Raw genomic sequence first — 12,250 nt, forward strand, 5'->3', positions numbered from 1 at the left:
TATATATTTAACATGGAAATGATTAAAAATTAATTATTGATACAGTTCTTAAGATATTAGAAGTAACTGTTTATTTTGCCATTTTAGAACCGATAGAATCGGACATCGAATGTCAAGTTGATGCGGATTGTCCCAGCAAGCTGGCGTGTTTCAATGGCGTTTGCAAAGATCCATGCACAGAAACGAAACCGTGCATTCCTAGCGCCAAATGTAGCGTCGTCGACACCTTACCGATGAGAACAATGATCTGCGAATGCTTGCCGAACTTTGCTGGCGACGCTACCGTTGCTTGTATACCAGGTAAAATTTGATTTCAAAATATGTAAATATTTAAATATAGTAAAATGAAATTTTCTTAGAAAATAACTTTGAAACTACAATAAATAAAACTGATTTAATTAGCTGTGTCAAATATTTATCGAATGATAATTGAATTGAGAATATTTTGTGTATCTACAGTGGACAAACAAATTGCTGCTATATGTGAAAGTGATTCGCAATGTACATCAGACATGGCTTGTCTAAACCGCCGGTGCATCAATCCTTGTACTGTCAACCCGTGCGCTCCGAATGCGGAATGCCACATCGAAAACCATCGTCGCATCTGTCAATGTCCTCACGGACACGCCGGTGATCCGTTTATAAATTGTTACGAAGGTACCATATTGCACATTTTCTCCCATTTATCAATATAAGCAATTACTGACATTGTTATTTTCCATTCGCAGAAGATGTAGTTCTTCCGGAATGTAGAACAAACAGCGAGTGTTCGTCCGACAAAGCGTGCATAAATCAGCTGTGCCAAGATCCGTGCTCCAGCAATCGCTGCGGCCAAAATGCAGAGTGCATCACGATTAATCATCATCCCTCTTGCCACTGCCAACACGGTTTAGCTGGTGATCCTCAAATTCAATGCTTCAGACGTAAGTTCTTTACAAATTCTTTTATCATAGAAATTAGAGTACTCTTGAATTTTAGAAAATCCTCGAATATAAACTGAAACAGCTATCAATCTCTTCTTCTTCTTTGTAAAACAGCATTAAATTCAAACTTTATTTGCGAGATGAAGACAAATAAAGAGCAAAAATCTTAAACATGCTAAGAACTAATTAAAAAATTATTACTTCGGGAATACTGCATTTACTCATCGCATACTCTTTTTGTTTTACAGCGGAATGTAAAACAGACGATGAATGTCCTTATGACAAGACCTGCCGAAATGAGAATTGTGTCACTCCTTGCTTCCTGGGTGACATCGTATGCGGTCGAGGAGCGGAGTGCAGAGCGGTGTCCCACAGAGCGCAATGTATTTGTCCGCAAGGTACTCAAGGTGATCCGCGAGTGGCGTGCATCTCCGCAATCTGCCATTACAACGAGGATTGCGCCGATCACGAGGCCTGCGACAGACTGAACAGGATTTGCAGACCGGTTTGCGACGACGATGCTTGCGCCGAAACAGCGACTTGCATCGCACGCGACCATCAGCCGAAGTGCATATGTCCCGCGGGTACCACGGGAAATCCGTATATAACATGCATCGGTATGTGTTTATTCTTAAAATGTATGTGTTCTTTCTTTCAATTTATCAAATTTTATATTCTTTACGACTCTTTTTATGACCCCTAGGCACTCCTATCGAGCCGGAATGCACGCAAGACAGCGAATGTGCATTGAATCTCGCTTGCATTAACAACAAATGCCAAGACCCGTGCGTGTCCGCCGGCATGTGCACCAGTGAACAGGAATGCAAGGTCCTCAACACGATACCGCTTCGTACCATGATCTGCTTGTGTCCACCAAATACCATCATCGATGTTAATAGCCAGTGCAAGCCGATTGGTACATATCGACTTTGTGAAACGTGGCGTGTGGAATATTTTGTAGAGATCTTTTTTAACTATTCATGTATGTATTGTAGTGCTGGCCGATGTGGAATGTCACTTGGATCAAGACTGCGCTAATCAGGAGAAGTGCCTTGACGGAAGATGCGTGGATGCCTGCTTAACAACTCAGTGCGGCTTTAACGCGCAATGCAAATCCACATCTCACACCGGCATCTGCTTCTGTTCTCAGGACTTCACGGGCAATGCTTACGTAGAATGCATAAGAGGTACGGAATATATTTACGATCACAAACTCGAACATCTCTTACTAATTATCACATTTTATCTTCCGCTGCAATCAACAATTTCTATTATAGTTCCAGTCGCGCCATTGCCAGGACGTCGACCAGAATGTTACGCCAACAGCGAATGTGCGAGCGACAAACAATGCATAAATTCTCTCTGTGTGAATCCGTGCGTCGCTGGCGATCCTTGCGGCAGGAACTCCCTGTGCCACATCGACAATCATAATCCAATTTGCAAGTGCCCGATCAACTACGTCGGCGACCCTACGATCAAATGCATACCACGTGAGAAACGTTGGGAATAAAAATTGTCCTGGAGATTGCGTGCATAACTTTTCATATTATGGCGTTTTCTGTTGCAGCGGAGATTATGGTCGAGTGCGCATCAAACAGCGATTGCGCGGGAAATTATGCCTGTGTCAACGGCGCTTGCATCAATCCATGCAATTGCGGACCCAACGCCAAGTGCAACGTCGTCAACCATTATCCTACTTGCGTATGTCCTCCCGGCTATTCTGGAAATCCTCAGTTGGGATGCTTCAAGCGTAAGTGTCATTTATTTTATTTTTTTTGTGTAACAAAAAAATTAATATTTATATAATATATTTTTTCACTGTCATGAAGTTGTTTTAAGTTTTCTTTCGCTTATAATGCATCCTCCGATTGTCTGTTTCAGTCGACTGCGAATCCGACAGCGAGTGCGATTACGCAGCCACCTGCTACAACGGTCAGTGCGTGAATCCTTGCATCCTGGACAACAAGTGCGCCATCAACGCGGAATGCTACGGCAAGAACCACCGATCGGCCTGCCGTTGCGGTCCCGGTTACAACGGCGATCCTCAGATTCATTGCGAGAGGGTCGAGTGTAACGCGGACCACGACTGCCCTTACAACCTGGCCTGCAACGACGGTCGTTGCGTGAATCCTTGCGCCGAGAATTCACCTTGCGCGCAGAACGCGGTTTGCTATGTGCAGGATCACGTAGCGTCCTGTCGCTGTCCCGAGAACATTCCGCTGGGAAATCCGTTCTCCTATTGCGAACGACATCCCGCGGACGAACTCGAGGAGCCGGAGTGCAGAGTCGACATCGATTGTTCGGACAAACTGGTCTGCATCCGGGAGAAATGCATCGATCCCTGCCCGGTCATCAAGCCGTGCTTGGAGAACGCTCGCTGCGACGTTCTCGACACCGTACCTGTGAGAACTATGATTTGCACGTGTCCGGAGGGATGGATCACCGACACTGATGGTGCATGCAGACCCAGTAAGTAGTTTTAAAAGTAGAACCTTGTATCAATCGATTTAAAAGTAATTATCTTTTATTAAAAAAAAAATTTTCTAACTTATTCCAATTTTGCAGTACAACTGACAGTCATCGGAACGTGTACAACGAACGACGATTGCAGCGATCGCGAGGCTTGCATCAACAGGCAATGTCGCAATCCGTGCAACTGCGGCACCAACGCGGTCTGTTACGTGAGGAATCACAAACCGATTTGCTCCTGCGAGCAAGACTATCAGGGCAATCCGGAAATCGCGTGCCACTCGGTCGAGTGTCGACACGACAGCCAATGCACACTCGACAAGTCCTGCGAGAATAACAACTGCGTGAATCCGTGCCTGGTCGCGGATCCATGCGGCACCAACGCCGAGTGCTTCCCGAACAATCACGTGGCTGACTGTCGCTGCCGCAAGGGCTACCACGGCAATCCGTTGGATCGCTGCCGCGTGATCGGCTGCTACAGCAACGGCGATTGTCCGGGCGATCACTCGTGTATAAATATGCAGTGCATCGATCCTTGCATTCACGACAATCCCTGCTCGCCTCGCGCGGAATGCAGGGTTCTGAACCACCTGCCGATATGTCGCTGCCCGCTGCACTACACCGGAAACCCTTACGTCAATTGCCGACCGGAAATCAAACCCGAGTGCAGAGAGGACAGCGACTGTCCGGACTCGCTCGCCTGCCTGAGCAGCAAGTGCCAGAATCCGTGCCCGATCATACAACCATGCACGGATCCGTCCGAGTGCCGCGTCCTGCCGACGCATCCGATACGCACCATGGTGTGCGTGTGTCCCAGCGGATATGTCAGCAGCGGCAGCGGTACCTGCCGAGCTACCACGCCGATCGCCAAAGTCGAGTGCACCAAGGACGATGACTGTCCGTCGGAAAGATCTTGCGTCAACGCGATCTGCAGGGATCCCTGCGCCTGCGGACCCAATGCTGTTTGCAGCGTCATCAATCACAAACCCATATGTTCGTGCACGTTGGGATACGACGGAAATCCGGACATCACTTGCACAAGAGGTAGGACGAATATATTTATTGTTTCTCTAAAAAAATTATTTTTTGTTAATAAGATTTAAAAAAATTGGTAGATAAAAGATATATTTATCAGTTTTCATCATGTCATCACGTTTTCATCGTCTATTTTGAATATACAGTTGCAGGATGTAGAACGGATGGCGATTGTAGCGGTTCGCACGCGTGCGTCCAACGCAACTGCGTGCCGGTATGTTCGCCGTCCCTGGCTTCCTGCGGCAAGAACGCAGTGTGTCACGGTATAAATCACAAAGCTATCTGCGAGTGCCCGCCTGGTTTCGGTGGCAATCCGAGAGTCTCCTGCGTATTGCTAGGATGTAGAAGCAACTCGGACTGTCCGACGAACAAGGCCTGCATCAATAATCGCTGTGAAAATCCCTGCACGCAGAACCCGTGCACCGGCAACATGGACTGCAACGTTTACAATCACGTCGTGGAATGTGCGTGCCCGCCTGGCTACATCAGCGATGTTACATCAGGATGTACTAAAGGTAAAAATTCATTTCTTCTTTATAAAATATATGCGTCATTTGAAGAGTATTTAAATTCTTTAATCATTTGTTCTACAGTTAAAGAAAAGTGCAAGGCGGATAACGAATGCCCATCTCAGACTGCATGCTTCAACGGACAATGCATCAATCCGTGCACAAAGATCGAGCCGTGCGGCATTAATGCCGAGTGTAAAGTCCTAGACACCAGCCCAGTCAGGACCATGATATGCGAATGTCTTCCGGGATATCGTGGCAATGCAATTGTCCGTTGCGATCCAGGTAATTGAAAAGAAATTAACGAAGCATGCGTGGAGAAGTGAAAAGTCGAGGAGTCAATTATTTACACACGCCGACAAATATATTCGAAGTATTAATACAAATTACTTATATTGCAGTGAATGTGTGTCCAATTGAGAAAGGTCAAGTTCGCGATGAATACGGTAATTGCATCTGCCCGCTTGGATTCGGCAAGGATGTGAACGACAATTGCGTACCTTGCCGCAGGCAGTCCAACATGGTGATAAATGAGGATGGTTATTGCGTATGCGATTTAGAAAAGGGCTTCAGCATAGACGAATACGGTCGTTGCGTGTGTCCAACGCGCTACGGCTACAGAATAGATGCCAGTGGATATTGCAAACAGCGTAAGCCTTTTATCTTCAGGGATAATTAAAACGTTTCCCATCTAATCATCTCGCTAATCTACGTTATGGCTATTTACAGTTGGTATAATAGAATGCAGACGTAATGAGGATTGCGCCGATGACAGATACTGCGAGAAAACTACTTGGACTTGCCAAGATCCCTGCAAAAATCAACACTGCGGTGTACATGCGCTTTGCAACGCCACTAAACATCAAGCTGTCTGCATCTGCGTCAACGGCTACTTGGGCAATCCGTACACGCAATGCTGTACGTAAAGAATTTGCGAAGACAGTCTCGATCATCAATTTGCAAACATTCTCAGAAAACTGACAAAGTTTAAGACATATAAGCTTTTTCTTTAGTTACTTTTTTAAATCGGAAATAAGTGTTAATTCTGAAAAAAAATTATGTAAAATATAGCAGATAGAATAACTTGTTTTTTTTTTTTAGTAAAAAACTAAATCTACAAGTACGCTTACTCGTTTGAAAAATCGTTTTAATGTATATTTTCTGTTTTTTTAGATGACAGAAAGGATGGCCGAACAGATTTCCCCAGACCTGAAATGGACGTGAGCTGCTTGTCTGACGGAGTGCAGGTCGTAATACATCTGCAAGATCAAGACTTCGATGGAGTTTTGTACGTTAAAGGACGCAGCAAAGATGAACAGTGCAGAAGGGTTGTTTCGTTGCCAGCTGAAACTGAACATAAGACGGAAACATTCAAAGTTGCATTTGGCAATTGCGGATTGATACACGTGAATGTTAGTTGAACAGCATATCATAATTATGTCGATATTAATTGTTTCTTACAAGATTTCTGTGTAATCTATACTCATCTTTTAGGGACAAGCTAGTTTCGTACTTGTCATACAGAAACATCCGAAACTGATGACTTACAAGGCACAGGCTTATCATATTAAATGTATATATCAAACTGGAGAGCAAAACGTTACCCTCGGCTTTAACGTGTCTATGTTGACAACCGCTGGAACAATTGCCAATACTGGCCCACCACCTATATGTATAATGAAAATAATTGCGCAGAATGGAAATGAAATTAATTCGGCCGAAATTGGAGACAATTTGATGCTTCAAGTGGAAGTTCAACCTTCAAGTATGTAACAATTTCTATCTGTTTTTAAGAAAAGCTTTATGTGACTTCTAAAGATATATAATTACATTTAAATACTTTATTATTTACTATTTGACGAAAAATATGAAAATATATAACAATATTGCAGCCATTTATGGTGGATTTGCGCGAAATTGCGTTGCTAAAACAATGGAAGACAGTAAGGAGAATGAGTACATCGTGACGGACGAGAATGGCTGTGCGACAGATCCTACAATATTCGGAGAATGGGAGCAAAATCCTGACACTCAGTCGTTAATGGCTAGTTTCAACGCGTTCAAATTCCCTAATAGCGATAATATAAAATTCCAGTGCAATATACGCGTGTGCTTTGGACGTTGCCAACCTGTGAGTATTCGCGATTTTGTAATTTTGCAATTATTTGATGTACGATTTCGAGAACAGTCATTGTGATAAAAATATATTTCTCCGCAGGTAAATTGCCGAGGCTATAATGCCTTCGGTCGTCGCCGCAGAGACGTCGATGATGTCAACGACACGTCTCTAAGCGTATCTGACGGATTTGAGGGCCAACTTCGCGAGGAGATAACTATTCAATCAAATTTAATATTCACTCTGGATAGGAGAGAGGAGAGGTATACAGCAGATCCAGCTGAAGGTAAGACAAAACTGAAGAGGAATTATAACAATTGTGTATACTCGGAATTAGAGCGAAGAAAATAATCTTTCTCGCGATGTGTTTCAGCTCCTTCAGCGCAAAGAGTAGAAGATATCTGTGTTTCAATGGTCGGCTTTATCATAGCGTTGATAATTACGGCGCTTTTGGCACTGGTTGCCGTAGCTATCGCTGTGTCATGCTGGCTTATGGCGTATCGACGTCAGCCAAAGACTGCTGGACCACTGCCACACCCACCAGAGTTCCCAAACCCCTTGTTCACTACAGAATCTGTAGCTGAACCTTCTCCTGATTATCACCTATCATAAGTCCCTTAGAGTAATTAATATTTTATAAATAACATAAATTTTATAATTCTCATGGAATGCATCTCTGACCATTCGTTCCATTGGTCGGTTTTGTATTTCTGTATACAACTCCTCCAGTGACTATCACTTCGTTTTTTCTCCTTCTCCGTACCTTCTTCTCGAGGATTCAAACAATAAGTCACTGTTATATACTACGAGTCATGATATATACATACTATTTATGGTGATGGTTAGCTTCCATTATATATATACATACATCTACTTGCAAGAAAAGAAAAATGCGGGATTATCTTTTTTTCATACATCTTTCCTATATTACTTTCTCTAGTCAGTGGAGGATTTGTTAAATGTAATGCTGCGAATTTAATACCTGTGTAAAGTCAACGAATTAGTCTAATATAGCTTTCTTATTGCGAAAAAATAGGTAATTGTACATTTTATCTAATAAAATGCTAACGAAATATTTTTAAAAATTCTTGTGATTTATTTGACACGCACCGTTATCCAATGCAGGGTATCAAAAATAATGTGGTTAGTGCTGTTAATAATATTTTATTATTTTAATTGATATATAAAATAATACATATATAAAAAAACAATACGTGCCTTTTTGTAATGTCATTAAATATATATTAATCAACTTATTTCATTTTATTATCAGGTAAAAAAGATATCACATTATTAACATTTCGTATCTCGAATTAATTTTTGGTATAACTCATACAAAATGCAATATCATCTAATCGCGTGATGTAAAATTTATTGATTAATATTTTACACATTAATTTATCTATATATTTATTATTTATTATCCATTATTCAGAAAGCAATTAATATTTTCTCGTAACTATTATCCCTTGATAACTGCAATTGGTCGTAGCTTGATGCATTTCTTAGAAATTCCAGCTGCATGACAAGTATTAACAACATCCGTTACATTTTTATAGGATTCCGGCGCTTCTTCCATGACCAATTTCGGTGAAGCAACTCGTATCGATATGCCTGATTCTTGTAATTTGTTCAGAACTTGTTGGTAATCCAAGTTTCGACGTGACTTAGCTCTTGAGAGAGCACGGCCCTGTACACACATATATTTATCGTACAGAGATATTTTCTCTGTTGTCTCATATAATATGCACATGATTATTCGTATATGAAACAATTTACACTGTAGAATTAAAAGTAAGCCGATATAAATAATATGAAATTTCATATAATTCTACTTACAGCTCCGTGACATGTTGATCCAAACGTTTCTTTCATACCCTCTTCTGTGCCAGTCAGAACATAACTGCAGGTTCCCATCGTGCCACCGATTAAAACTGGTTGACCTGTTATCTGATAGTCTACAGGAATCAAAGGATGATGCGGTGGGAACGCTCTTGTTGATCCCTTGAAGCAGAATATTTTTTTTAAACACGCAATATAAGTATTGCATTATATTTAAGTAGTATTAAAAATGTCTCAAATATATAGATACTTACCTTTCTATGAACTAAAAGAGTTTTCTGTTTTCCTTCAACTATGTGTTCTTCTACTTTGGCAATATTATGAGAAACGTCGTAAATAACGTGCATATCTAAATCATCGGGAGATAAGTTAAATTGTTTCGCAAATGCCTGTTAAGAAACATAATGTATATTATTTGTATTATATTGTATTTCTATTAATTAGCGTCTACATATATATCTCTTTCTCGTACCTGTCGACTAAGGAATGTCATAGAACTCCTGTTGACCCACGCAAAATTAGCAGCAGCTGCCATTGATTTTAAGTAGTCCTGGCCTTCTTGAGATTTAATATGAGCGCATGCAAGCTGTCTATCGTTGGTTTCTATGTTGTCACGTTTCATAGCCTTTTCCATTTGCACAAGCGCATCTGAAACGTTATTTTATTATATAAAACATGATTATCAAAGTAGTTTCTAAATGTATGTTAAAGAAAAATTTTATATTATGAAACAAAAAATATATGTAACTTATCAGAAGTAGATTGACAGTGAATTAAGGAGATAATAACCTGTAGCAACTTGATGACCAAATCCTCTGCTTCCCGAGTGGATCATAACACAAACTTGTCCTTTTTCTTCAATGCCCATTTTACACGCAGCCCACTTGTCATATATTTCATCTACTACTTGAATTTCTGCATAATGGTTTCCAGCTCCTAATGTACCTAACTGATATAAAAGAAAAAGTAAAAAATATAATTATTATATATTTAAATATAAATTAATCCTCTAAATGATATCTGCTACATACTTGAGGAAGTCCACGTTTCTTAGCTCTCATTGATACTTTGGATGGATCAGCATTAAGCATTCTTCCATATTCTTCACAATGTTCTTTATCCTCGGCCCAAATGTATCCTACAAGTATCTCAAATGAGTATTTTGACTTGCATTCTTTGATTTCATTATAAGAGTTACTTTTCCTCTCTCACCTTCCCTCAGAGACCAATCCATTCCCATTTCTAGAGCTTCTTCTAAATCCCGTGAATTCATTGGTATGATTCCTTTTGAACCAACTCCGACTGGAATATGATCAAACATGCTTTGTGCAAGTTGTTCCTAAAAAATTATTTTTATATTATTATATGCAAATGTGTACACTATTATTTTACAATGTTTTAAACTATATATATAGAAATATAAACTTTTATAATAAAAGAAAAAATAATACCAAACTTACTTTTACTGGTAAAACGTCTCTCTCGAATAAATTTGTTCGTAGTAGACGAACACCACAATTTATATCAAAACCTACACCACCAGGTGATACAATTGACGTTGGATCATCCATATCAAATGCTGCCATATTACCTATATGCAATAACATTCTCTTAGTGTTATTTTGTTCTTATTTATTATTGAGTTTTGCCTATTAATAATTAGATATTGCTCCGAATTCCATGTTTAAACAAACGGTATGATAATTTACCAATAGCAAAGCCATATCCAGAGTGCACATCTGGTAATCCAACAGATCTCCATACAATACCAGGCAGAGCTGCAACATTAGCAATCTGCTTCATCCCAGGAAGAAAACCTCCAATTGCACCTGGTCGACATGCATTGCGCAACTCATCAAACATCAAACGCTCCAATGTATTGTTTACATAAAACACTCCTTCAACCTTAAATTATAATTTATTTATATAATAAAATAAATGTGTGTTGATATAAGGATAATAAATTAAATGTCTTTGCCTATATTTATATTTTTATATTTCTTAATATTTATTTACCTTCATATTAGGTTGAAAACCTTTTTTAATTCTCCAACAATGTTCATTTATTTTTTCCAAATACTTGAGCTCCTCTTGATATTGTCTTACAACCATTTTTCTGAAAATAAGAAACATAACAAAATATGACAACATAAAAAGAAACATAATACAGTTAAAATACAGATATATTACAAATTAAATACACAGTTATGTATATATAAAAGATTTCACAATATAAAAAAGGTGTTAAATTATTATATATTACCAAGAAAACATATTAAGTCAACTAAAAAAGTGTTAAATACTTAAAAATTATACTTAAAACACAATCTGATGCAATCATGTTTTACATAAAAACCAAAAGATTATATTCTACACAGAATAGAATTAAATCTTACGAGATGATGATATTATTGACACAATAGTACTTACAATTATAAGTAATTGTTCTGAAATATTTAACAATTCAACCGGTTTCTTGACAAATCAAAGCAGTCCAGAACAATTTGGTACGCACTCTATGGATCTGACGACAGTTTAACGAAGAAATAGCGTAATATGCGCAAGCCACACACATAACCTCTGCGTTTCAGCTTGCTTCACATACTAGAAAGGAGCAGACGTACTATCTCTATTTCCTTTCTTACACTCCATTTTAGACGGAATTTTTCGCAATGTTAACAGGAGCACATGATGATATAGGAGCAATGTTAACAGGAGCACATGATGATAGGAGCTCACTCGGAGTAGTGCTGCCGTCTTTCGGTTAGCTAAAACAACAACATATCAACTGTACATGATGGTAAGTATACCGACTGATCTAGTCAAGCTCCTATATCATCATGTGCTCCTGTTAACAATATTTCAATTCCGGCTAAAATGGAGCATTTCTAGCCGTAAGTCCAGCGGATAATTTGAATTATTCTACATGTTTATTTTCGCTTCTGGGCTACTTTTGACAGTGTTAGGATGCTCATAAAATACTTAAATAATTAAAACATCTCTTTTAAAATTTTTAGAAAGTTTTTTGTTGCAAAATTCAGAAATTTAAAAAGATTGTCTCTTTTAGGATGTCTTAAAGATGTCTTATTTAGAACGTTTTTAGATCGTCTTTAAACGTCCTTATATTTATTATATATAAATAATATATATATAATATGTTATATTACATGTACATAAAATATATGTTAATATTATGCTCCTTCCGAAGTTAGTCGAAGCGCGGAGCTCATATGTAATAAACATGCATAAGCATGCAGAAAAATTCAAATTATCCGCTGGATTTACGGCCAGAAACGCTCCATTTTAGCCGGAATTGAAATATGTTAACAGGAGCACATGATGATATAGGAGCTTGA

At 39.4% G+C, this 12,250-nt stretch overlaps 2 protein-coding genes across 3 annotated transcripts in view; one reads left to right on the top strand and one right to left on the bottom strand.

Annotated features, from left to right (window-relative positions):
* dpy (dumpy) overlaps positions 1–8,137 on the top strand; it is a 95,430-nt gene extending 87,293 nt beyond the window's left edge. For both annotated transcript variants that reach the window (XM_067349518.1, XM_067349519.1), the window contains 19 exons: positions 88–300; positions 460–657; positions 729–923; positions 1,172–1,540; positions 1,627–1,839; positions 1,919–2,110; positions 2,201–2,413; positions 2,491–2,673; positions 2,805–3,392; positions 3,489–4,436; positions 4,574–4,942; positions 5,021–5,221; positions 5,338–5,586; positions 5,666–5,854; positions 6,110–6,348; positions 6,431–6,701; positions 6,829–7,067; positions 7,155–7,338; positions 7,426–8,137. In XM_067349518.1, coding sequence (XP_067205619.1) covers positions 88–300; positions 460–657; positions 729–923; positions 1,172–1,540; positions 1,627–1,839; positions 1,919–2,110; positions 2,201–2,413; positions 2,491–2,673; positions 2,805–3,392; positions 3,489–4,436; positions 4,574–4,942; positions 5,021–5,221; positions 5,338–5,586; positions 5,666–5,854; positions 6,110–6,348; positions 6,431–6,701; positions 6,829–7,067; positions 7,155–7,338; positions 7,426–7,664 — 5,492 coding nt within the window. In that variant the 3' untranslated portion in view covers positions 7,665–8,137. The remainder of the gene's footprint in view (positions 1–87; positions 301–459; positions 658–728; positions 924–1,171; positions 1,541–1,626; positions 1,840–1,918; positions 2,111–2,200; positions 2,414–2,490; positions 2,674–2,804; positions 3,393–3,488; positions 4,437–4,573; positions 4,943–5,020; positions 5,222–5,337; positions 5,587–5,665; positions 5,855–6,109; positions 6,349–6,430; positions 6,702–6,828; positions 7,068–7,154; positions 7,339–7,425) is intronic.
* A 63-nt stretch (positions 8,138–8,200) lies between these two features.
* RtcB (RtcB RNA ligase) lies at positions 8,201–11,632 on the bottom strand. The gene is made up of 11 exons (XM_012378152.2): positions 11,325–11,632; positions 10,911–11,010; positions 10,604–10,799; positions 10,355–10,485; positions 10,107–10,233; positions 9,926–10,032; positions 9,684–9,843; positions 9,367–9,542; positions 9,149–9,283; positions 8,892–9,056; positions 8,201–8,742 (listed from the first exon to the last, which is right to left on the bottom strand). The coding sequence occupies exons 2-11, from the start codon at positions 11,004–11,006 to the stop codon at positions 8,515–8,517; spliced, it is 1,521 nt and encodes a 506-aa protein (XP_012233575.1). The 5' UTR covers positions 11,007–11,010; positions 11,325–11,632; the 3' UTR covers positions 8,201–8,514.
* Positions 11,633–12,250: the final 618 nt, after the last annotated feature.

This window comes from Linepithema humile, chromosome 2 (genome assembly GCF_040581485.1).
Source record: "Linepithema humile isolate Giens D197 chromosome 2, Lhum_UNIL_v1.0, whole genome shotgun sequence".
Taxonomy (NCBI): Eukaryota; Metazoa; Arthropoda; class Insecta; order Hymenoptera; family Formicidae; genus Linepithema; species Linepithema humile.

Excerpts from the sequence above, each read along its gene's own strand:
- RtcB (XM_012378152.2), bottom strand. The coding sequence starts at position 11,006 with ATGGTTGTAAGACAATATCAAGAGGAGCTCAAGTATTTGGAAAAAATA. Across the intron at positions 9,543-9,683 it reads TGGTCATCAAGTTGCTACAG|ATGCGCTTGTGCAAATGGAA; the intron begins GTTATTATCTCC and ends ATAACGTTTCAG. Across the intron at positions 9,284-9,366 it reads TGACATTCCTTAGTCGACAG|GCATTTGCGAAACAATTTAA; the intron begins GTACGAGAAAGA and ends GTTTCTTAACAG.